General features: G+C 38.9%; 1 protein-coding gene across 2 annotated transcripts in view; it reads right to left on the bottom strand.

Moving 5' to 3' along the window:
• The window catches only part of SCMH1 (Scm polycomb group protein homolog 1), a 171,936-nt gene that overhangs the window by 122,487 nt on the left and 26,948 nt on the right, over positions 1-22,501 (bottom strand). Inside the window, exons 1-2 of one of the 2 annotated variants that reach the window (XM_080802757.1) lie at positions 13,815-13,895; positions 6,149-6,278 (exon numbers count right to left, since the gene is read on the bottom strand). In XM_080802757.1, the coding sequence (XP_080658883.1) occupies positions 6,149-6,161 (13 nt within the window). In that variant the 5' untranslated portion in view covers positions 6,162-6,278; positions 13,815-13,895. Of the gene's footprint in view, positions 1-6,148; positions 6,279-13,814; positions 13,896-22,501 lie in introns of those variants that run through there. The other variant, XM_080802756.1, reaches the window with a different exon arrangement.

The raw sequence follows: 22,501 nt of genomic DNA, 5'->3' as shown, positions 1-22,501 counted from the left end.
CATATTTTTCACCCATCCCCCACCTACCTCCCCTCTGGTAACCATCACCTTGTTCTCTACATTTAAGAGTCTGTTATTGGTTTGTCTTTCTCTCTTTTTTTCCCCTTTGCTTATTTGTTTTGTTTCTTAAATTCCACATATGAGTAAAACTGTATGTGCTGGACATGCCATTTACTGGTTTGGGGAAGACTGTTCCTCTTTTTGTTTTCTCCAAACCAGTGAATAGCATCTCCATCTCCGAGTTGCTCAAGCCAAAAATCCCTTTAGTTATCCTTGATGCCTCTACTTCCTTCACACTCACATCCACACAGTAAGCTCTGCTGGACCATGTCCCCAACCCATTTACCACTCTCATCCCATGGCTCACATTCCAGTTCCAAGCACTGTCCCTCTTACCTGGACCATTAGGACAGCCTGCTAACTAGAATTCCTGTTTCCACTCTTGGCCTACTCCAACCTATTCACCATACAGGGCTCAGAGTGATCATTTTATTTATTTATTTTAGGGAGAGAGTGAAGGGAGGGGGAGAAGTGGGAGAGAACCTCAAGCAGACTCCCCACGGAGTGCGGAGTCCAGTTGGGAGGGGGAGGGAAGGCTCGACCTCAGGACCCTGACATCATGAGGAGCCAAAATCAAGAGTTATATGCTTAATGGACTGAGTCACCCAGGCCCCCCCAGAGTGAGCATTTTAAAACATAAAACATCTGCTTAAGCATGGCTTCCCAATAGCTCCGAAATGAGTTAAGGGTGCCTTGCCCAGCTATGCAGTATTTGGCTGATCTTGCCGCATATGACTTTTCCCTTTTCCACTACACTCCAGTCACATTGGCTAGTGTTCCACCCTAAGTGTTTGCCTTCTCTCCTAGTTGGATGTCCCCTGTCTTTCTAGTAACTGCCACGTTTGTTCTCTAAATCATGAATAAAGATTGTAAACTTGATCAGGCTAAAAAACTGCTGACAGAGACAAAAGATATTAGGGTATAAATGAATTTATATTTAAATTTTCAAAAATTATTTTTGTAATTAGAACATAGTCTTAAAAATTAAATATACAATATATATTCCATTTATGTACAAGTTTTCACTCTTCTATTGCTTATGTAAAGATGAGCTACTGGTATACACAAAACAGATTTAGGAGCCACAATAAATAGAAAGCAGGCTATAAGATCACTAATCAAACTAATAAAACAATTCAAAAGCAACCAATACAATTTAGAAAAAAAACATTCTAGTAAAGAGAAAAAACAAAAGCCAGAGTCAATGATGAAGCAAAATGAAGAGAATAATTAACAAACTTAACTGGGCATAAAGGCATCAAATAAGGCCCCACAAGACAATGAAAAAGGAACTTCTGAGAAAAAATATTTGAAACTCCTCACACAAACAAGTGGACCTGGAAAGCAGTCCCCCAGAGAAGAAAAGGAGACAACTACATTCATTACAAATGACTTAATTTTTAAGCATCACCATAAATTGCTCAGTAGATTAGGGAATCCTGTATCAATTCTTAAATGAACAGAATGCTGCCTCTGATAGAATTCCACACATAAAAGAAAAGGAGCTCGTTTTTTTCCCCCAAAACATTTTAAGATTAATGGCCATGTTTCAAAATACATTATGATATGCAGCTACTATTTTTAAATAACCAGTTTTATTTTATTCTCTCTCCTCAGGCATATTCTCTCTCTTATTTCTTCCCTGGTCGTCCTTCTCCCAGTTAACAGCGACAAATCAGAAACCAGGAATCCTCCTTAATTTTCTTCTCTCGTCCTCTGGATCCAACCAGCTATCAAAATCTGTCAGTTCTCCCTCTGAAACGACCATCTCCTCTGCTCCTATTCTGAGTTTAAGATTTCACTCTCTTTCACCTCCCTGACAGAAACAATTACTTCAGTCCCATGTGGGACCCCATCCCTCTCTAATCCATACTCAAGGCACTCATTTTCTAAAATACAGATTAAACTTGTCACACTCCTTTAAAAGTCTTCAAAGATCAAGCCCCAGACTGTCTCCATAATAGACATGCCATACCGCTTTCTGCGTCTGGACTTTACCCCCCACCCCACTTCTCAACTTGGAAGTTTCCTATTTATTCGCCATGGTCCAGGATAAATGTTACTTCATAATGGCTTTCTGGCAACATCCCCAAGCAGAGCACCATCTCTATCTCCCACTCCCATACCTGCTCCACAGTGTCAGAGCTAAACGCTACTAACCTAGTCAGTATTCCTGGGGCTTGGTACACAGCAAGCACTCACAAAAAGAGAAAGAGGGGGAAAAAAAAGCCAACAGGAAAAAAAAGTGTCTTTTTACCAAACTCAGAAACAGTTATGCAATGTGAGAAAATCACACATATTTAAGAAGTCAATGTTTAAACGCACACTTTCATCAAGATAATTTTGACACATAAATGGATACTTAGATACAGAATTCATTATAACTAGATATCAATTATTTATGCTAAATAAAGAATAATTTAAAATAGATCATTGAAAACTTCAGATAATAGAGTAGTCATTTATATATTGATTTTGGAATTTTTTCCATACAGATTTACTATTTCAATACCTAGGCTAATATTAAAAATAAATGTGCTTGCTATCATTAAATGAGTACAGAGTTTCAGTTTCAGTGTTATAGGATGAAAGAAGTTCTGCAGATGGGTGGTGGAAACGGCTGCACAACTATGTGAATGTACTCAATCCCACTACAATTAAAAATGGTTAAAATGGTATATTTCAAGTTTATGTCTTCTATCACAATTTTTTAAAAGATTTTATTTATTTATTTGAGAGAGAGAAAAAGAGCAAGAGAGAGAGCATGAGTGGTGGGGAGGGGCAGAGGGAGAGGGAGAAGCAGACTTCTGCCCCCATTGAGCAGGGAACCTGCGAAGTGGGGGCTCGATCCCAGGACCCCGGGTCATGCTCTGAGCTGAAGGCAGATGCTTAACTGGCTGAGCCATCCAGGTGCCCCGTTTATCACAATTTTTAAAACTCAATTAATAAAAAAATGGACTTGCATTTCTGGGATGTCAGGAGGCTCAGAGGTTGCCATACCAAATCCATTTCAGATTCAACTAACACCTATCATTACCACATACGAGGCCCAGCACCTGGCATTTTCATACAGATCATCTCAGGTATTACCAGTATCTATTTGCAGGTGAAGAATAAGACTCTGGGGCTCAGAAAGTTTAACAGTGCCATTAGGGGCAATGGTTGGTCAGGCAACAGCAACGAAAGATACGCAATAATTGTTCACAGATAAAAAATTGAATTGAATTAATGCCTGAATCCTGTTTTTATAGACTTATTAATTCAACAAACATGTATTATCTGTTATTTGTCAGGCACTGTTGTAGGCACCGAAGATAGATCACTAAACAGATAAAAACTCCTCCTTCTCACGAAGCTGACATTCTAAACCAGAGGTTCCAAAAATGTGATCTTTTGACTGGAGGCATCTGAAACAGCATTCATTGCAGGGAAGCAGTTTTCAGAATGAGACTTCCTGGCAGTGAGAGCTAGCCTGCAGAGGACAGGTTACTCATTCTCTAAAGAGTATAGGCAGAAGGCTGCATGGCCACTTATCACCAAAGATGCTGAAACTTTTCCAAGCTGAGAAAGAATTTATGGGTTGGAAAGGGATTAATTACATAAACTTCTAAGATCCTATTCAATCTTGGGAGTTCTATTTCACTAAGCAACAAACAATATTATGAGATAGCAATGCATCCATACTTTCTGTGCATGTGTTTGAGCACATGCAAACATCCCAACTATGAACTATTTAGCAGTATAAATTACGTCTCATTCTCCTTTACATCTCAACTGTTTCAGTCCATGAAATGAATGAATGAATATAATGTCATAGGTTTAAAAGAGAGTGAACTGTTTCCTATTAAATCTTGTTCAATTTGACATTTAAATTCTATTTCCAATTTACTATTTTTTTTAAGATTTTATTTATTTATTAGAAGGAGAGAGAGAAAACACAAGTGAGGGAGAGGGAGAAGAAGGCTCCCTGCTGAGCAGGTAACCTGACAGTGCAGGGCTTGATCCCAGAACCCTGGGATCATGACCTGAGCCAAAGGCATTATGTTTCACTGACTGAACCACCCAGGTGCCCCTCCAATTTGCTATTTTCAAAATAACCCTCTAAAGCCTTTCCTACTTCCAGATTGAAATTATATTCATTCACTCTTTAAACAAAAACTCTTTGACTACACATAGGTTCCAGCCCTGTGCCAGGTAATGGGGGATTCAAAAAATAACAAGGTACTCTCTCTTAGTCTAGAAGAGGGAGAAAGATACCTAAGTAAGTGTGATAAAGAATTATAGGTGCTACATTAAAAGTATACAGGGGCTAAGAAGGTAAAGGAGAGGGGAGGAGCCAGTTCTATCTGGGGAGAGGGTGGAAGAAGAAATTAAGACCATGGAAAAGGAACTGAGTCTTGGGAATGGAGTAATAAGAAAAGTATATCATAGAGAGGGAATAATGTAAAGAAAGAAATGGGGCAATGAAGCATTATGTTAGATCTGCTCTGTCCAATATGGTAGCCACTAGCCATATGCAGTACCTGAATGTAGTTAGTATGACTAAGGAAGTGAATATTTAATTTTGTTTTCATTTTTTATTAACTTAAATTCATAACTGAAACTCAATACAGTTATAGGGAGAAGTTTTTTTTATTAGTTTCATAGATAGAATTTAGTGATTCATCAGCTGCATATAACACCCAGCGCTCATTATATCAGGTGCCCTCCTTAATGCCCATCACCCAGTTACCCCATCCCCCTACCTTGTCTGGAATAAAACTGGGTATGAGAATCTACTTTTTCAATTGAAAATTGTTGAAATCTAAATGCAGATCAAGTATTTCTGACATAACTTGGTGTCCAAATTGAGATGTGCTATAACTGCAAAACATACACCAGATTCTGAAGACTGAGTATGAAAAAAAGGAATGTAGAATAGCTCATTAAGTATTTTTATATTGGTTATATGTCAAAATAGTATTTTGGATACACTAAGTTAAATAAAGTATATTATTAAAATTAATCCTCTGTTTCTTCTTTACCTTTTTCAATGTGGCTACTAGAAAATTTAGAATTACATATGTGACTTGCGTTCTATTTCTGTTGGACAGTGCCATGCTAGGCAACTGTAGTCCACTGTGGCTGGAGCGGGAGGCATGTTAGGGGGCTAAGAGAAGTAAAATGTGGTCAATGTCAGTGACTGTACTTTTTTTACTATAATAGAGAAAGTAGATCTACAATGAGCAAAAAGAAGCCAATGGGCAGAGAAGTAGAGGTGAGCAACAGAGGAGAGAATATACTAATGGCTTATCGGACCTTAGCTCTGAAGGCTCATTACACCCTTGCCTTTCACATGGCTTAGTTGTTCAACCTCTCTAGTAATTAAATAACTATTTAGATGTAGGGATAGAAGAAAAGGCTTTAGAGAAACTCTTGTGATTTTAGTGGCGAGTAGAAAAGCAAATTTAACTTAATCTCAGATAAGACAAATCATCCCACCTCAGAAAATCCCAAGCAAAGGATAAAAAAGGGATAAGACATAATAAACCAGAAACCTATGCCTAAAATAGAGATTTTTATATTTAAAGATTCTTGATAAGATTCTTAGTTTCTATATTTAAAGATTCTTGATAAGGTTCTTAGTTTCTTCTAAATTTTCTTTAGAATCTAAACTCTGAAACTTGTAAGTTGTTTTTATTAAATTCAATTAATACTATTAAAACTATCACTATAAAAATAGCAAGAATACGTACCTTTGTGAAATGGTTGTTAAGTTTTAATGACATTTAAATACTTAAACGCTAGACAAAGTGTCTAACATGGTGCCTAATGTAGAGAACAAATTCATTAAGTAATAGTTTTCTTTATTTTCTTAATAATCTCACGTGTGGCTGAGCTGTTACAGGAATATCCTTAGAAATTTAAAAAGCAAAACTTCAATTCCTTCTATGACCTGAAAAACTAATGACAAAATGACAAAAGACATCGTGGCTAAAAGAAATGGATAATGAATGATATAATTAGTAGTGAGGAATTCCTTAGAATCAGTCCTTACTAAAATCTCTTAATCCCTCTTAATTCCAGAATAGGATAAAAAGATACTTACCACTAGGCTGCATAGTCAATGGACTTAAAACTGGTCAGGGAATTAAGAAGTTTGGGATTTATCCCTGGATCCACCAATACCTTACTCTGACCTCTGACAAGTCAGTTTCTCTGTATGTTAATTTCTCCATCTGTAAAATGGGGGTGGAAGGAAGGAGGACACTTATTACCCCGTAAAGTACTGAGATGTAAGTGTTAAGAACTGGCTATGTTATTTAAAAAGTAGGACATTTAGATAAATCTTACTTGGTTATTAGAGTATCTCCGGGTTGGACAGTACCTTATAGCAAGGACCACTGGTTTAATTTAACTAAGCCCCAATATTCACAAAATCAAGAATACGGATATCTGCTACATTTGGTCCCATGCAAATACTACATATAAATATAATTTCCAACTAACCAGGTTAAGCCAAAAACTCAAAAGATACTAAAAATCCATTATCATGGGGCACCTGGATGGCTCAGCTGGTTAAGCAATTGCCTTTGGCTCAGGTCATGATCCCAGAATCCCAGGATCAAGTCCCACATCGGGCTCCCTGCTTGGCGGGGGGTCTGCTTCTCCCTCTCACCTCTCCCCTCTCATGCTCTCTCCTCTCATTCTATCTCTCAAATAAATAAATAAAATCTTTTAAAAAAAATCCATTAACATGGTATTATGGACTGAATGTGCACCCCCACAATTCCTATGTTAAAGTCCTAACTCCCAATGAGACTGTATTTGGAGATAGGACTTGCAAGGAGGTAACTAAGGTTAAATGAGGTCATAAGGGTGGGGCCCTAACCTGTCCTTATAAGATGAGAAAGAGACATCAGAGATCTCTCTCTCTCCCTCTCCCTCTTTCTCCACAGAGTAAAAGGCCAGAGATTTAAATTTAATAAAAATTAAATACAAACAAAATGGAACTGTTCAGACACACTGGCCACATTTGAAGTACGGAAGAGCCACATGTGGCTAATGGCTGCCCATTAGATGATACAGAACATTTCTAGCATCAAAGAAAGTTCTATAGGAAAGCACTGCTTTATTTTACTGGTCTGTTATGTTCTGGTCTTTTCTCAGAAATCAAAGAGGCTATATTTTTTAGGATGTTCCACAGATTTCCCTCTTAATGTTAAATGAACATATGTGACTGGTGGTGACTATAGTGGGTAATACAAGATCTAGAGGATGTAAAGATTCTGGTATTTCTGGAAACCCTTGAGAGAAAAAAAATATGTAGCAGAAAATTTACAAGTCTATGGAAGTATCCTTTCAACACATGGCAAAACAATCATAACAGGCCATCCCCTGAATCAAGGAAAAGTAAAAGAAATTCTTCATATATTAAGAAAAAAATTTAGTTATAAATTATCACTTATATAGTAACAATAATTATTAACATTATATAGCTATTATTTTTAAGTGTTTACTATGTGCCAGATATTGTGCTAATTATTTCAATAAAACCATCTTGTTAAATCATCACCAGTGTGATACCACTTAGTATGGTATCATTATTCCTTTTTACCTAATGAGGAAATAATACCCAGAGAGGTTGAGTAACATTCTAAAAGGGTATAGTCAGTAGAAAAGCCAGTATCTGAAACTAAACTATGCTCTTAACTACACTGCCTCTCTCAAAAAAAAAAAAAAAGACAAAAATACAAGAAAGAAATCTTACAAATGCTTCTAACATAAAATAGCCCAACTCAGATATTCTACCCACTTTACTAAGGTAAAAACTGAAGCACTGAGGCTTATTAGCTTGATCTGGACACCGAATTAATATTAAGCACAGTCTGGGATTTAATGAGGCAAAACTAGATTAAATGGAGGATGTCCAAAGGTACCATGTTTTAAATATTCATAGAGCTTGGAAAACACAAAAGAAGTAATGCAGGCTTACATGCACATATCAATGAGAGAGGGGAGGGGGTGAGGAGGAAGGGAAGAGGGGACAGAAGAGAAGGGATGTTTTTCTCAGAAACTGGAAAATAGAAAAAAGACTCATCAAATGTACTTCTGAAAACCCACTGAGACAGAACTCTTTCAATGTTAGATAGCAGTTGGGATTTTAATAAACCATAATCCTATGCCAATAAGCACAGAGATCAAAAAGGAAAAGCTGGGAGGAGAACACCTGCCCCACTGTGGCCATGGAGGACAACCTACAGAGGAGGCAGGACAAGGGACTAGTCTGGAATGTACCACTGATTAGCCACTCTCTCTTATTAGCAACTATTCCTAGTGCCTTTTAGCTGATTCTCTGCCTCCAGCTCTCCTTCATTGACTTTTACTCTGTTCAGAGAGAGGTGTGATGAGATGGTAATATTCCTCTGGGATGATCTGCCAGAAGAGGGGGAAGGGGAAGCAAGCTAAGCAATCCCCTTCTCGAAGAGAGCAATAAATCCTGTCTTGTGCATGCAGCAGATGTGAACAAAGAAGATGGAACAGATCTCTCCTTGGCAATCATCCCTCCCCCACTCCCTCTGTAGCAATTATCCATCTCTGCACGCGCACACAGAGAGAAGAACCCCACAGAACATCAGTATTTCCTTTAACAAGCAAAGCAGCATGCAATAGCTAATGAAAATGCAGAGAGGCTATAACTCCCTTTGTCTTGCAGGCAGTCCTAGAAGACTTCAACTATATATAATGTGTACCCTTTCCAGAGGCTTACAGAGGTGGCATCCAGAGCATAAGCGAGGCTAATGCTTTCTACAAATCTTCTGGCTCCTGTTTCCTGAACAGGGAAGACATTTAGTGAACCAGTGGTACCACATCATACTTCCTGGCAGACATATATAGATCTGATGTCATGAGCTAAGTAATGCACCATCATTCCTGTCACTATCCAGAGAAAAAGACCTAACAGTACTGGCTGATCTACTCTGCCAGTCAGAACACTTTGGAGGTGGAGTTTTATGTTCAAGTCTAGACCCTACACTCTGAATGAGATATAGGCACACAATCTATTCAAAGGAAAGCAATGAGGAGAGTAAAGGTTCAAGAAACTGTGGAGGCTTAACCAGGAGAAAAGACGACTCAGGAAATAGGAGAGTTGTTTGCAAATATCCAGCATGTCCTCATGTAGAGGAGAGATGAGACTCACTGTACTTGTTCAATAGTATGCCAAGGGACAGAACTAGGGACTAGTGGGTGGAAGCTACAGGTAGACAGGCTTCAGCTCATTACTAGAAGAACCTTCTGGCAGTCAGAGGTATCCAAACATCAGATAAACTCTGAGAAGGAAAAGTATGAATCTGCCATCATGGAGGGTATGGAAGCAAAGGTAAGATAAATTCTTGGTGGAAGTATTAAATCAAGAGAAGGAAGAGGGAAGTTGGACTAGGTAACCTTAAAAGGGCTTTCCAAATATGATATCCTACAATTTTATCGGGGTATGGACCTCCTGATTTCATCATTTCAACACTGCACAACTTTAGGTTTACAGCATGGACGGCACATATTTCTACAATACCAACTTTTCCTCTGAAGGCTTGCAGAAATGTGATGTGAGCAGAAGAAATAACAGCATCATCATCTTCTTCTTTCCCTTCTATTTCTGCAACTACTGTGAACTGGCACCATGAAAGGCACTTTACATACCTTCTCACTAATCTTTGAGAGGCAAGTTCCAGCTAGGCTACCGTGAGACTGAGCCAGGAACACATCATCTTTGGTTTTTACTTTCCTCATTTGTAAAATAAAGAGGCTGAACTTCATTCATGATCTGTAAGTTCCCTTTTAAATTCTATCACATTGTGAGTCTACGGGAAGCAACATCAAGGTAGCAGGCCAATTATTTCCTCCTTATCCATTACAACCTAAAACCAGGTGGGATAACCTGGGATAACTTCTTTCTTTGAAATAATGAACAATGGGGCGCTTGGGTGGCTCAGTCATTAAGCGTCTGCCTTCAGCTCAGGTCATGATCCCAGGGTCCTGGGATAGAGCCCCATGTCAGGCTCCCTGCTCAGTGGGAAGCCTGCTTCTCCCTCTCCCACTCCCCCTGCTTGTGTTCCCTCTCTTGCTGTCAAATAAATTTTAAAAAAAGGAAGAAAAGAAAAGAAATAATGAACAATGTGTGATGTTTTTATTTTATGCAATAAATGCAAAATTTAGTGTACGTGGAATTTTTAATAAAAAAATGAAGTCTACTTTGAGCACACCAAGATGGTTAAAGAAACCTTTACTAAAATAAGTTCAATGTTTTACTGCAAAGTAACCTGTTCTATAAATTTGGATTTTATACATTGGATTTTTCTCTTATACTATTTTGTTGTCCACTCAAGTCATCCATGCCAGTCAAATTGGCATCTTCTCCTTTGTGGTTCGTAATTGGGTCAGAAGTTATAACACAGAACTACAGGTTTAGAAGACACAGTAAAAGCCCCTTAGTTCAATGTCTCCTCCTTCCCTGCCTCCAATTCCACCAACCCCAGCCAGAGTCTGAATCTTCTTTCTAGCATCCCTACAGAATCCCGTCTTAGACCTCCACTGATGAAGATCCTGAACCTCTCTAGGAAGTTCTTTCCATTCTTGCCTGTGGATCTTGGCCTTAGGAAAGTGATTCTCAGTATTTTTTCCATCTCAACAACCACGAGGGAATCCCATCATACTTCCATTAGTAACAGTAGTTTCATCTACAATTGAACTTTTAAAAGAGATATCTTTTTTTGTTTGTTTTTAAAGATTTTATTTATTTATTTGACAGACAGAGATCACAAGCAGGCAGAGAGGCAGGCAGAGAGAAGGAGATGAGAAAGCAGGCTCCCTGCTGAGCAGAGAGCCTGATGCAGGGCTCAATGTGGGGCTCGATCCCAGGACCCTGGGATCATGACCTGAGCTGAAGGTGGAGGCTTCAACCCACTGAGCCACCCAGGCGCCCCTAAAAGAGACATCTTAAGACAGTAAGACACTTTCCCTTTTTATTCGGTATACTTCTGTTGCCCAATTTTTCACAGTGCATATAAATAATTTTAACACACACATACATTAAAAAGAAAGTGGTCCAAGGTGGTAAATGTTTATCACAGCAGTGGCAGGGAGTTACATAGGAACAAGGTCCCTTAGGGAAACAACAAAGAAAGGGAGAGAATGGCATGTGTTTGATGTGACACCTCCACTGACTCTAACATACTTGGGGGTGGGGGGGTGGGTGCTGAATGTCACCTAGCTCCTTGAAAATCACTGCTCATCTCTACCTCAATTGAGTATGCCTGCTCTTTAGGCATTTGGGGGCAGCTTTCATGTGTGCAGGGAAAGTTAGCTGCTTTCTGGTCTTATCAAGGTGAAACTCAATGACTATGTAACTTGTCTCACTGTAAAATGTATCTGCTTCTTATTCCCTCCCATTCCACCTAATCCAAAGTATACTATTCTGACTGGACAGTCTGCCTTCCAACATTACACCTCTACGATCTGGTTATTTTCTCTTTACGGTGATGGCTTAGCACATGTCCTAATTATTCAGACTAATTATCTTAGTCCAAGCTCAAGGGTATTTTTACCAAATATCCCTAGATTTCTCTCTTCTATTATGAAGATCCTGCAGCAATACTGCCAGGGTTCGGATCTGGTTCTATCACTTACTAGTTGTATAACCTTGGCCAAGTAACTTAAGCCTCTTTGCCTTGGTTTTCTCATCTGCAAAATAAAGACAATAACAGCAATTAGCTCACTGAGGGGCTAGGAGAATAAACAGGATACACAGGAAGCACTTAGACCAGTACCTGGCCATCGTAGACACTCAATCAATGTTAATGTGCATTGCTGATTACTTCTTCTCTGTCATCATCATCCTCATGCCCTGCTATTAATTAGGAAACTGTCTTACTACAGACCCTAAGCATTTACTTGGTAATTTCTATTGAATTTTTATGTTTCCTCTTTATCAATCCGAAACATTCGTAACACTTCAACATAGCTCCCTCTGACAAACCTGTTTGAAGTGAAACTTACTCACTTAGCGTACCCACTACTACAGCCCGTTTTCATTACGTTACACTCACACTTCACCAATTCACGTTCCTTTTTTTTTCATACCTCTATTCAAAACCCATCTCCTAAAACACGGTTTGGAAAACCTCTGTAAAAAGCCAGAGAGTAAATAATTTCAGCTTTATGGGACACACAGTTTCTGTTGCAACAACTCCACCACTGCAGCATGAAAGAAGCCACAGGTAACACATTAACAATAAATATGGCTTTGTTCCAAAACACCTTTATTTACAAAACAGGCAGCCAACAGGATTTGACCCATGAGCCACAGTTTGTTAATCCCTGATACAGAGGCATTCTTCCTTAAATTCTGCTTGGGTATGATCATCCCTCTGTTCTACTTCAAGCATGTACCATATTTATTTACAAGCTTCTAAGTATTTGTATGTGGTCAGTCTCCTACTAAGATTGGTGTACACATCCTTTAAGGAGAGCTAGTTTTGAATTCTTTTTTTTTTTTAAAGATTTCATTTATTCATTTGACAGAGAGAGAGATCACAAGTAGGCAGAGAGGCAGTCAGAGAGAGAGAGAGAGGAGGAAGCAGGTTCCCTGCTGAGCAGAGAGCCTGATGCGGGGCTCGATCCCAGGACCCTGAGATCATGACCTGAGCTGAAGGCAGAGGCTTAACCCACTGAGCCACCCAGGAGCCCCTAGTCTTGAATTCTTTAAACGAATATATCTAAGCCTAGGAGTAATGTGGGGTATTAAGGACACAAAGACAAAGTCCTAGCCTGTGCTCACAAAGAACTCATAGATTGGTACGACAGATAGCAATGCAAATACAAAATCATAACATAATATGATTTTTGTTCTCACAGAGATTTCCTATACAAAGTGCTCTGGGAAAACAGAAAGGAATGAATAACTATGCTTGGGGAAGTGAGGAAAGCTTCACAGAGATGAAGTTGAGCTAGGACTGTCAGAAGAAAGATAAATAGACATTTTAGGCAAAGGGAATATAGTACAAAGGTACTAAGACATGAAAATGGACAGCATATTTGGACAACAGCCAGCAGTTTATTATAGATAGGAAAGCATAGGGTAAGCTATAGAGATAAAGGGAGATGATAACAGAAAGGTAGGTAGGCTGCGAATAAAGAGCCTCATTTGCCACACCAAGACAATGGTATATTACATATTGAGGCACCTGGTATCATCTCAAAGATTATGTTCAATATCAAGATCTGACATTAATATTTTATATCCATAAAGGGATTTTAACATTTTTAACAGACGTTTACATAATTTCCAACGCTCATGTAGCTGTCATATTTAATACTTACATGCCTCCTAAATTCTGATACTGATCATCAACTTGTGATACAGTGAGAAGAAAAAGATTTAAAGGCAAAAGATCTAGAATTAAATTGCACAGCACATAGTACATGATTTTGAGTAAGTCTCTTAACCCCTCATTGCTTCCATAAAACAGGAATAGCAACTGTACCTACTCCACAAGATTACTGTAAAAACGAGGTAAGACAATTATGTGAAGAGTACTTCGCAAACTATAAAGAGCTGTATAAACGACACTCAAGATTTGTTAAAATTGCAGGGTTAAGTTGGCAAGAGACGGTGAGATTCTTTTATTCATTCTAATTGATTTTTCTGACACAGATTCATATACAACCTAATAGAGGAAAATTCTCTATACCTATTACATATAAATACAGGTTCTGACCTTTTCGAGGATCCGATTTTTGCATGGTACCATCAGCTATATCAAATAAGAAAGCGTTCCTCCTTAGCAAGATGGAGAAATCTGGAAGCAAAAGACAGAAAAAATTAGAAATGTGAACTACTGTAGATCAAATTAGACATGCAGTGAAATTAGGTTTTTATCAGAGGAAACCAACAGGCTGGACACCCAAACAGGGGTTCCCAAAGGCAGCAATTTAGGTAAGTTTTCAATTTCTAGGATCCTTCCCTCAGTTTTGTGGGTTCAGAACACTGATTCTGTTAAAAACAGAATATTCTTGAGGGTAGTTCTACAGATCACTAAACAATGATGGATAAATAAGAATGTTAACTTATTTATTTATTGTGAGAAATATTAACAGTCACATGACATAAAACACTATATCTGAAAACTACAAAACACTGCTGAAAGAAATTTAAAAAGACATAAATGGAAAAGACATTCTGTGTTCATGAATTGGAAGACTAACACTGTTAAGGGGACAATACCCAAAGAGATTTACAGACTCAATGCAATCCCTCTCAAAATCCCAATGATGTCTTTTGCAGAAATATAAAAAGTCATCCTAAAATTCATATGGAATTTCAAAGGACCCCAAATAGCTTAGACAATCTTGAAAATCAAGTCTAAAGTTGGAAGATTTACACTTCCTGATTTCAAAACTTACTACAAAGATAGAGTAATCAGAGCAGTGTTGTACTGGCGTAAGGACAGACACACACCCCAATGGAACAGAATTGAGGGCCCAGAAATAAACCCTACTATATACGGTCAGGTGATTTTTGGGAAAGGTGCCAAGACCATTCATGGGAAAAGGATATTCTTTTAAACAAGTAATGTTGGGAAAACTGAATACCCATATGCAAAAGAATGAAGTTGAAATTTTACCTTATACCGTATACAAAAATTAACTCAAAATGCATCAAAGACCTAAACACAAGAGCTAAGATTATAAAACTCTTACAAGAAAACACAAAGGAAAATCTTCATGACACTGGATTTGACAATGATTCTTGCATATAACATCTAAACCACAGGCAATGAAAGAAAAACAGGTAAATTAGATTTCATCAAAATGAAAAACATTTGTGCATCAGAGGACACCATCTGAGTGTGAAAGACAACCTATACAGAGTAGGAGAAAATACTGCCAAATTATATATCCAATAAGGGATTAATATCTAGAATATATAAAGAACTCCAACAATTCAACAACAAAAAACCCTCAAACAACCCAATTAAAAGACAGGCAAGGGACCTGGAGAGACATTTCTCTGTTTATCTATACAGATACCAATAAGCACATGAAAAGCTACTCAGCATCATTAATCAGTAACAGAAATGCAAATCAACATGAGAATGAAACACCACTTCACACCCATTCAAATAGCTATCATAAAAAAAGAAAACAAAAATAACAAGTATTGCCAGGACGTGAAGAAATTAGAATCCTTGCAAACAGCTAGTAGGAATGAGAAGTGATGCAGTGACTGTGGATAATCTCAAAATCATAAACATAAAACTACCACATGATCCAGCAACTCCACTCCTGGGTATATACCCAAAAGAACCAAAAGCAGGGACTAAAACAGATACTTATACACTAATTTTCATAGCAACATCATTCATAATAGTCAAAGGAGAGGAACAATCCAAGTGTCCGTCAGTAAATGAATGGATAAATAAATGTCCTTTATATATATATGTCCTTTATACACACAATCGAATATTCCATAAAAAGGAATACAATTCTGATACATGCTACAACAGAGACACATCTTGAAAACATTACTCTAAATGAAATAAGCCAAACACAAAAGGACAAATATTGTATGATTCCACTTATACTTGGTAACTAGAATAAGCAAACTCGTAGAGATGGAAAGTAGAAGTACTAGGGGTGGGTCAGAGGAGGGAATGGAGAGTTATGATTTAATAGGTACAGAGTTTCTGCTTGGGATGATGAAAAAGTTCTGGAGATAATAGTAAGGCTACGCAATACTGTAAATGTACTTAATGCCTTAAGTGGTTAAAATGGTAAATTTTACATTACATATATTTTACCACCAAAAAAAAAAAAGAAAGAAAGAAAAGAACACGTAACAGGTGGGTCTGCATCACAGTCCCATTCAACCATCTCACAAGAGAAATATACAAAGCTTCACAGGGATTTAAAAGAAACTAAGTTCTGGAGTCATAACATTCTCTTTCCTGAGCAATCCTAGATGAAACCAGCTATCAATTTTCTTTACAACGTCCCATTCTGCAGGCTTCCAAGCTATCCTCTGATAAATACATCCTTTCTTTGGATAACATTATTATCTATATAAAGCATGTGGTAGAGATGGGCTTTGAGTCTGAATACCAATTCTGTCACTAGCTTTGTAAACTTAGACAAATTACTAAATGTCTCTGAGCCACAGTTTCTGTATCTTTTTTTTTTTTTAAAGATTTTATTTATTTGTCAGAGAAAGAGAGAGCACAAGCAGGGGGAGAGGCAGGCAGAGGGAGAAGCAGGTCCCTTTTTGAGCAAGGAGCCTCATGTGGGACTTGATCCCAGGACCCTGGGATCATGACCCGAGCCAAAGGCAGATGTTTAACTGACTGAGCCACGCAGGCTCCCCAATTTCTGCATCTTTAATGCGGGAATAATAGTTTCTACTCCAAAGGGTTTGTGAGGATTGAATAGCATTATCTATTTTAATGAACGGATATAAGTAAGTATGTGATAGGTAGGGGGTTCTCCTCCCACCTCCTTAGCTTTTTGTCACAGTACTAATCCCTAACAAAGTCAGTGGGGTCCTCTTCGCTCCATTGCCATTCACACAATCACCACCACAGCTCTCTGTGGATTAAAGGGCCTTCCTGTATCTCTGTCAGAAACCTTCTCATTCAAAGTCCAAGTCCAAGTCTTCTCTCTAAAACCAACTATATCCAAAAGACCAAAAGTAAATATAGAAAAATTCATTTTCTGCCTATATCACAAATCTCTCCTACAGGAAATCTATCCTCCCTGAGGACAGAGACTGTCATAGGCTTATTTTATATCACACACATTGCCTATATTAGGGGAAAAAAAAAAAACTTTTTGAGTTTTTTTTTTTTTAAATTGGCTTTTCAACAAGTCTAAGTTTTTTATAACAGGACCTTGCATAAATTTCCAAGTACCTAAGTTCTGTTTTTATACTTGTAGTACAAAGCAATAAGGTAAAAACAATACCTATGGTTCTCTTTCAGTGATGAGAACCAAAGCAAAATATATGAGGTGTCACAGGGTGCGACCATGACTATTTCAAAGCCTGCTATACTAAAACTGGCGTGTATCAAAAGTGCCAAAATAAGAGAATAGGTCCAATGTTCCATCATAAAAAAAACTCAATAATGAAGTTGATCTGAAATCAGGCAAAATTTAAAAATCCACTTCATCGCCACTTAAAAAGCAAAACATCAAATCAAGTAATCGTCAGAGAATAACACCAAATCAGAATTCGTATTGCTGATTTATTCCTAAATCAGTGGTAAGACATTGAATTTTACCTTATCTGACTGATCTGAACTCCTTCAGCTACACCAGTTGGGATTACCACCATATATATTTATTAAACATGCATAGGTATAAGACTGGAACCAGGAGACAGAGAACCATAACAGAAAAAAAGAAACTGAGAGGTTACAAAGAAAAGAGGCTAGGATCATTTTGTTAAATAGACTTTCATACTGTTAACTTATGGAAGCATGATAGGGGAAGGGAATTAACTACGTGCTAGTTTCTGTGCTATGCACTTTAAAAATGACTTTGTAATAAAGTATAACAAACTGAAAAGTACACAAATCCTAAGTACAGAACTCAATGAGCTTTTATGACCTGTCTCTAAACCAAGAAAGACATTGCTACCAGCGCCCAAAGAAATACTCCTTTGTGTCCTCTCCCAGTCACTACTCCATGAGTAAACACTGTCTTGACTTCTGTCATTGCAGAACAGTTTTGCTTGTTTGGAACTTCATATAAACAAAATATACCACATGTGCTCTTTCATGTCTGCTTCCCTCCACTCAAAATTTTGTTTGTGAGGTTCATCCATGTTGCCCCTAGCCCACTTCTACCTTCATTACTCAATTTAAAGAGCCCAACAATTCTAGTATCGCAACAGCCACCAGGATCAGGCTCCCCCAGACCAACATCGCTTGCAGTTTTAGTGGCACAGGGGTGCAGAGACAAGCGGGGACCTTGGGCGACCACTGATACGGTGGCTGGGAGTGCGCACCGCCTGTGGGAGGGTGCAGTGCTCAGCAGCGGAGATTGCAGAGGGGGAGTCTCTGTGTGTTCTGATTTCAAGCTTTACTCCCATTTAGTTTAAAAAAAAAAAAAAAAGCTGAGATTCTGACGTTAACTGAAAGAGATTAATTAAGGCATTCAAGGTCACATAGCTACTAAATGGAAAGGCTAAAATTAAAGACTGTCTAATTTGAAAGTCCATGCTCTTTCTGGTTCCATTATGCTTGCTTACTGTATTTTATTTTATTTTTTAAGGGTTTTTTTTTTTTTTAATTTATTTCACACAGAGAGAGAGAGCACAAGTAGGCAGAGAGGCAGGCAGAGAGAGAGAGAGAGGAGGAAGCAGGCTCCCCGCTGAGCAGAGAGCCTGATGCGGGGCTCGATCTCAGGATGCTGGGATCCTGACCTGAGCTGAAGGCAGAGGCTTTAACCCACTGAGCCACCCAGGTGCCCCTGCTTACTGTATTTTAAAACAACAAAAAATTAATCCCTTTCCTGGTTTATGTGTAGAAGCCTGGCAAACAGTCAAGGACTATGCAAATTAAGAAAGTATTGTTAGGGGGCACCTGGGTGGCTCAGTGGGTTAAAGCCTCTGCCTTCAGCTCAGGTCATGATCCCAGGGTCCTGGGATTGAGCCCCGCATCGGGCTCTCTGCTCAGCGGGGAGCCTGCTTCCTCCTCTCTCTCTGCCTGCCTCTCTGCCTACTTGTGATCTCTGTCTGTCAAATAAATAAATAAAATCTTAAAAAAAAAAAAAAAAGAAAGTATTGTTAGCAGGAGGAAGGAGTTACCTAGTACAATGGCTTTTAAACCTTTTATGACTGTGACCCACAGACTTAAGACCAGACATTTATATACAACAATATGCACTCCTGAAAACCTTGCACTTTGTAAAAATTATGCACTAAAAATGGTCTTGGGGGAAAAACAGAGTTAGGAATAGACTAAAAAACTCATGGAACTTTGTATCCTTTACACACACACACACACACACACACACACACCATAAGGATCTGGGTCATTAAGAAAGGGTTATATTAGGCTCAACAAACTAAATTAAAAAGAAGGGCAGCACAATTCATTTTAGAGTAATTTCCAACTAAAACGATTCTTAAAAATAAAGATTTAATGTATAATCAAACAAACCTGTAGCTACCCAGAACATTAAGCTTCTAAGAGTGACTTATTTCCCCAAGGTTTCCTGGAATGAAGATTTGAATGCATGTCACCATCTGCAGACAGGAACCACTTAATAAAAGCTTTTCATGGTGACAGAATTAAAATCTGAGGTCAGGCTCATATGGCTTTGGGGACCAGTAAGAGACTATTAACCCATTTACCACCTTTTATCTGTTCAGACTGCCCAAGCAGACCTTTGAAAAATGTCTATGCTACAGGTACCAGAGATCTCAAGATCAACTTAGAATCAAGTTAGTAAAATTAGAATCTAATAAGATAGAGTACTGTAGAGAAAACTACCTCCTCAGACATAGAGCCCTGAGAGTAGATTAAATCCTCACCTGCTTAAGTCACTAAGACAGGTATATAAAGTAATTTGGGCTCATCGACAGAGTGGCATCTAGAAACCATTCTATAAATCCCCCCCAAGTCTCAGGTTATTAGCCTAAAAGAAGTGAGTTATGACTCCCTGGCATTATTCAGGGTCCTGCATGAATCTTACAGAATTACAAACTTGGGGCAATTATGGTTTCTTTGTAAGAAGAAACTGAGCTGCAACTTACGCCTAAACTTGGGCTGGTTCATTCCAGGTTACCGAGGAGTCACTTCCTCAGGGCTTCAAATTCTTCCCCAGAAAACTAGGAGGTGAGAACTCTATACTGCATTCCCAGGCAGGTCCCCTGTTTACTAGAAACAAGCTGCACGGCTGTTTCCTCATCATCCACTTCCAAAAGTATGATTTTATGGCTTCATGGAAAATCCTACTGTTACTGAAATATGGGAACTTTATCAAGTGATATCAGTTGTCTTCTTGCTAGCTACTCAGGTAATTGCCCTGACACCCATTTCTGGTTGGGAGTCTTTGAGACTACCTCCTTCTTCTCTGCATCAGGCAGGCCAGAGACGACCAAGAGGCTTCTAGTGAAATATGTCCCATGTGAGTGTGAAACAGTATAGCAATTCCGGGAAAGGGCTCTCTTCTCTAGAAGACCACTTGACTGAGAGGGCATGGATAATCTTTGAGATGTGGTATTAAGCTTAGGCATATCATATTTTTTTTCATATCATAAATTTTTAAAAATTATTTGGGTATGCTAAAGAATATAAACATTCCAAACAGCAAAGGCAGAAGAGTGGTGCCATTTGCTAACAGTCATTCCATATTTACTAGGAACCTTCTTTATGCTAACAAGTCGGAAAACCTTTCTACAGAATCAGAGAGCCAGCAGGAACCAAGAGGCATGAGAAGAAAAAAATATTATGTTCAGTTTCACCTCAGAGATAAGTTTCTGCCTGCTTATTAGCTTTTTGATTTTTTTTTTTTTAATCCTGGAAATTTAGCTTTTGGGACACAAGATGCTTTTCTCAACTTCCTCATCTTTTGACCAACAATTCATTCCTTAATTAAAATCTACTTTAATTTTTCTTCATTCTAAGTCTCTGGGGTTCACTGGGCCAGGATTTGTGGTAGATTTTATTTCAGAGAACAATCTTATATGGTGATACTAGTTCAGAGAACCCCAGAAATTTATTTCATCAAAATCACTGACAGGTGTAAAGCCTGCACAACACTCTAATACAGGGCACTGATTCGTTCCTTTTTTTTACCATTCTGACACATCTGAAGAATACAAAACACTATCAGTGACAACAGGCTCATTAAACACACTGGCTTTCCAGAACAGGGTAGGAGGGCGGACTTATTTGATGGGGAGAGAAGCTCCACGGGATGAAGGTGTTTTGGAATCTCCAAGGGTATTGGTGTAATTAGGAAAAGCACCTCCCTCAGTCCACATGCTTCTTCCACCACCCTCCCCTCTGACAGAGAGTCTAGAGCAGTGTCGCCCAAAAGAAACATAATTCAAGGGGAGCCTGGGTGGCTCAAGTGGCTAAGAGTCAAACTTTGATTTTGGCTCACGTCATAATGTCAGGGTTGTGAGATCAAGCCCCACACTGGGCTCCACACTTAGTGTGGAGTCTGTTTAAGATTCTCTTTCTCCTTGGGGCACTTGGGTGGCTCAGTGGGTTAGGCCTCTGCCTTCGGCTCAGGTCATGGTCTCAGGGTCCTGCGATCGAGTCCCGAATCGGGCTCTCTGCTCAGCAGGGAGCCTGCTTCCGCCTCTCTCTCTGCCTGCCTCTCTGCCGACTTGTGATCTCTTTCTCTGTCAAGTAAATAAATAAAATCTTAAAAAAAAAAAGATTCTCTTTCTTCCTCTCCCTCTCCCCACCACACTCCCTCACTCTCTCTCTCAAGAAAAAAAAAAATTACATGTAATTAAGATTAATTAAAATTTACAGTTCAGTACTTCAGTTCACTAACCACATGGCTATATGTTAGACCATCCATATCTAGAGGAAATAAATATAAACTTAAATATTAAGTACTTAATATGTTCTAACCACTTAACTTGCATTAAGTTGTTCAATTCTCACAGCCCAGTAAGGCAGGTACTATTATTTTATTTAGTATTTTATTATTTATTTATTGAGAGAAAGCACGTGAGCAGGAAGTAGGGGGACAGGGAGAGAGAGAATCTCAAATAGGCTCTGCATTCAGCTCATGCTGGTTTCCATCCCACGACCCTGAGACCATGACCTGAGCCAAAATCAAGAGTCAGATGCTTAAGCAACTGAGCCACCCAGGCACCCCAGGTGGGTACTATTATTATATCTATATGAAGATATAGAGAAAACCCATTCAGGGAGCTGTCTTAGAATTTGCCCAAAATTCTACAGTTAGTAAATGCTGGAGTTGGGATTCAGAGCAAGGTAAATTGGCCGATCTCTTGCCTCTGCGGTTTGGGTTTTTTCCAGGAAAACTAGACTAGTATGCCCTAGGAGTAAACACAATCTTCTGCCTCTGGTTAGAGGCTCCCAGCACTGGGTGATTTTCTCCATCATATGGCCCTATCCTGGTTATTTGTTAAGTTAGATAATGTCCCTCCCCTCCTTAAAATCTTCCAAAGGCTCCCATAGCTCTTACAATTAAATCCAAGTCCTTTATCACCCTGACCCACATCATCCTTCAGGATCTGACCCCCCCTCTCCTACAGCCCTCGTCATTCCCGCTGCTCCAGCCATGCTTCCTCTTTTCTTCCAGATGCAGGCCAAACTCCTCACTACCTAGGCACTGCCTAGAATGTTCCACCACATATTCATATGGCTCACTTCTTATCATCTGGGTCCCCGCTTAAATATCCCCTCCCCACAGAACC

Source organism: Martes martes (assembly GCF_963455335.1).
Source record: "Martes martes genome assembly, chromosome: 4".
NCBI classification, from domain to species: domain Eukaryota; kingdom Metazoa; phylum Chordata; class Mammalia; order Carnivora; family Mustelidae; genus Martes; species Martes martes.
The sequence above is the reverse complement of the archived record's forward strand: the minus strand, read 5'-3'. Positions and strand labels throughout refer to the sequence as shown.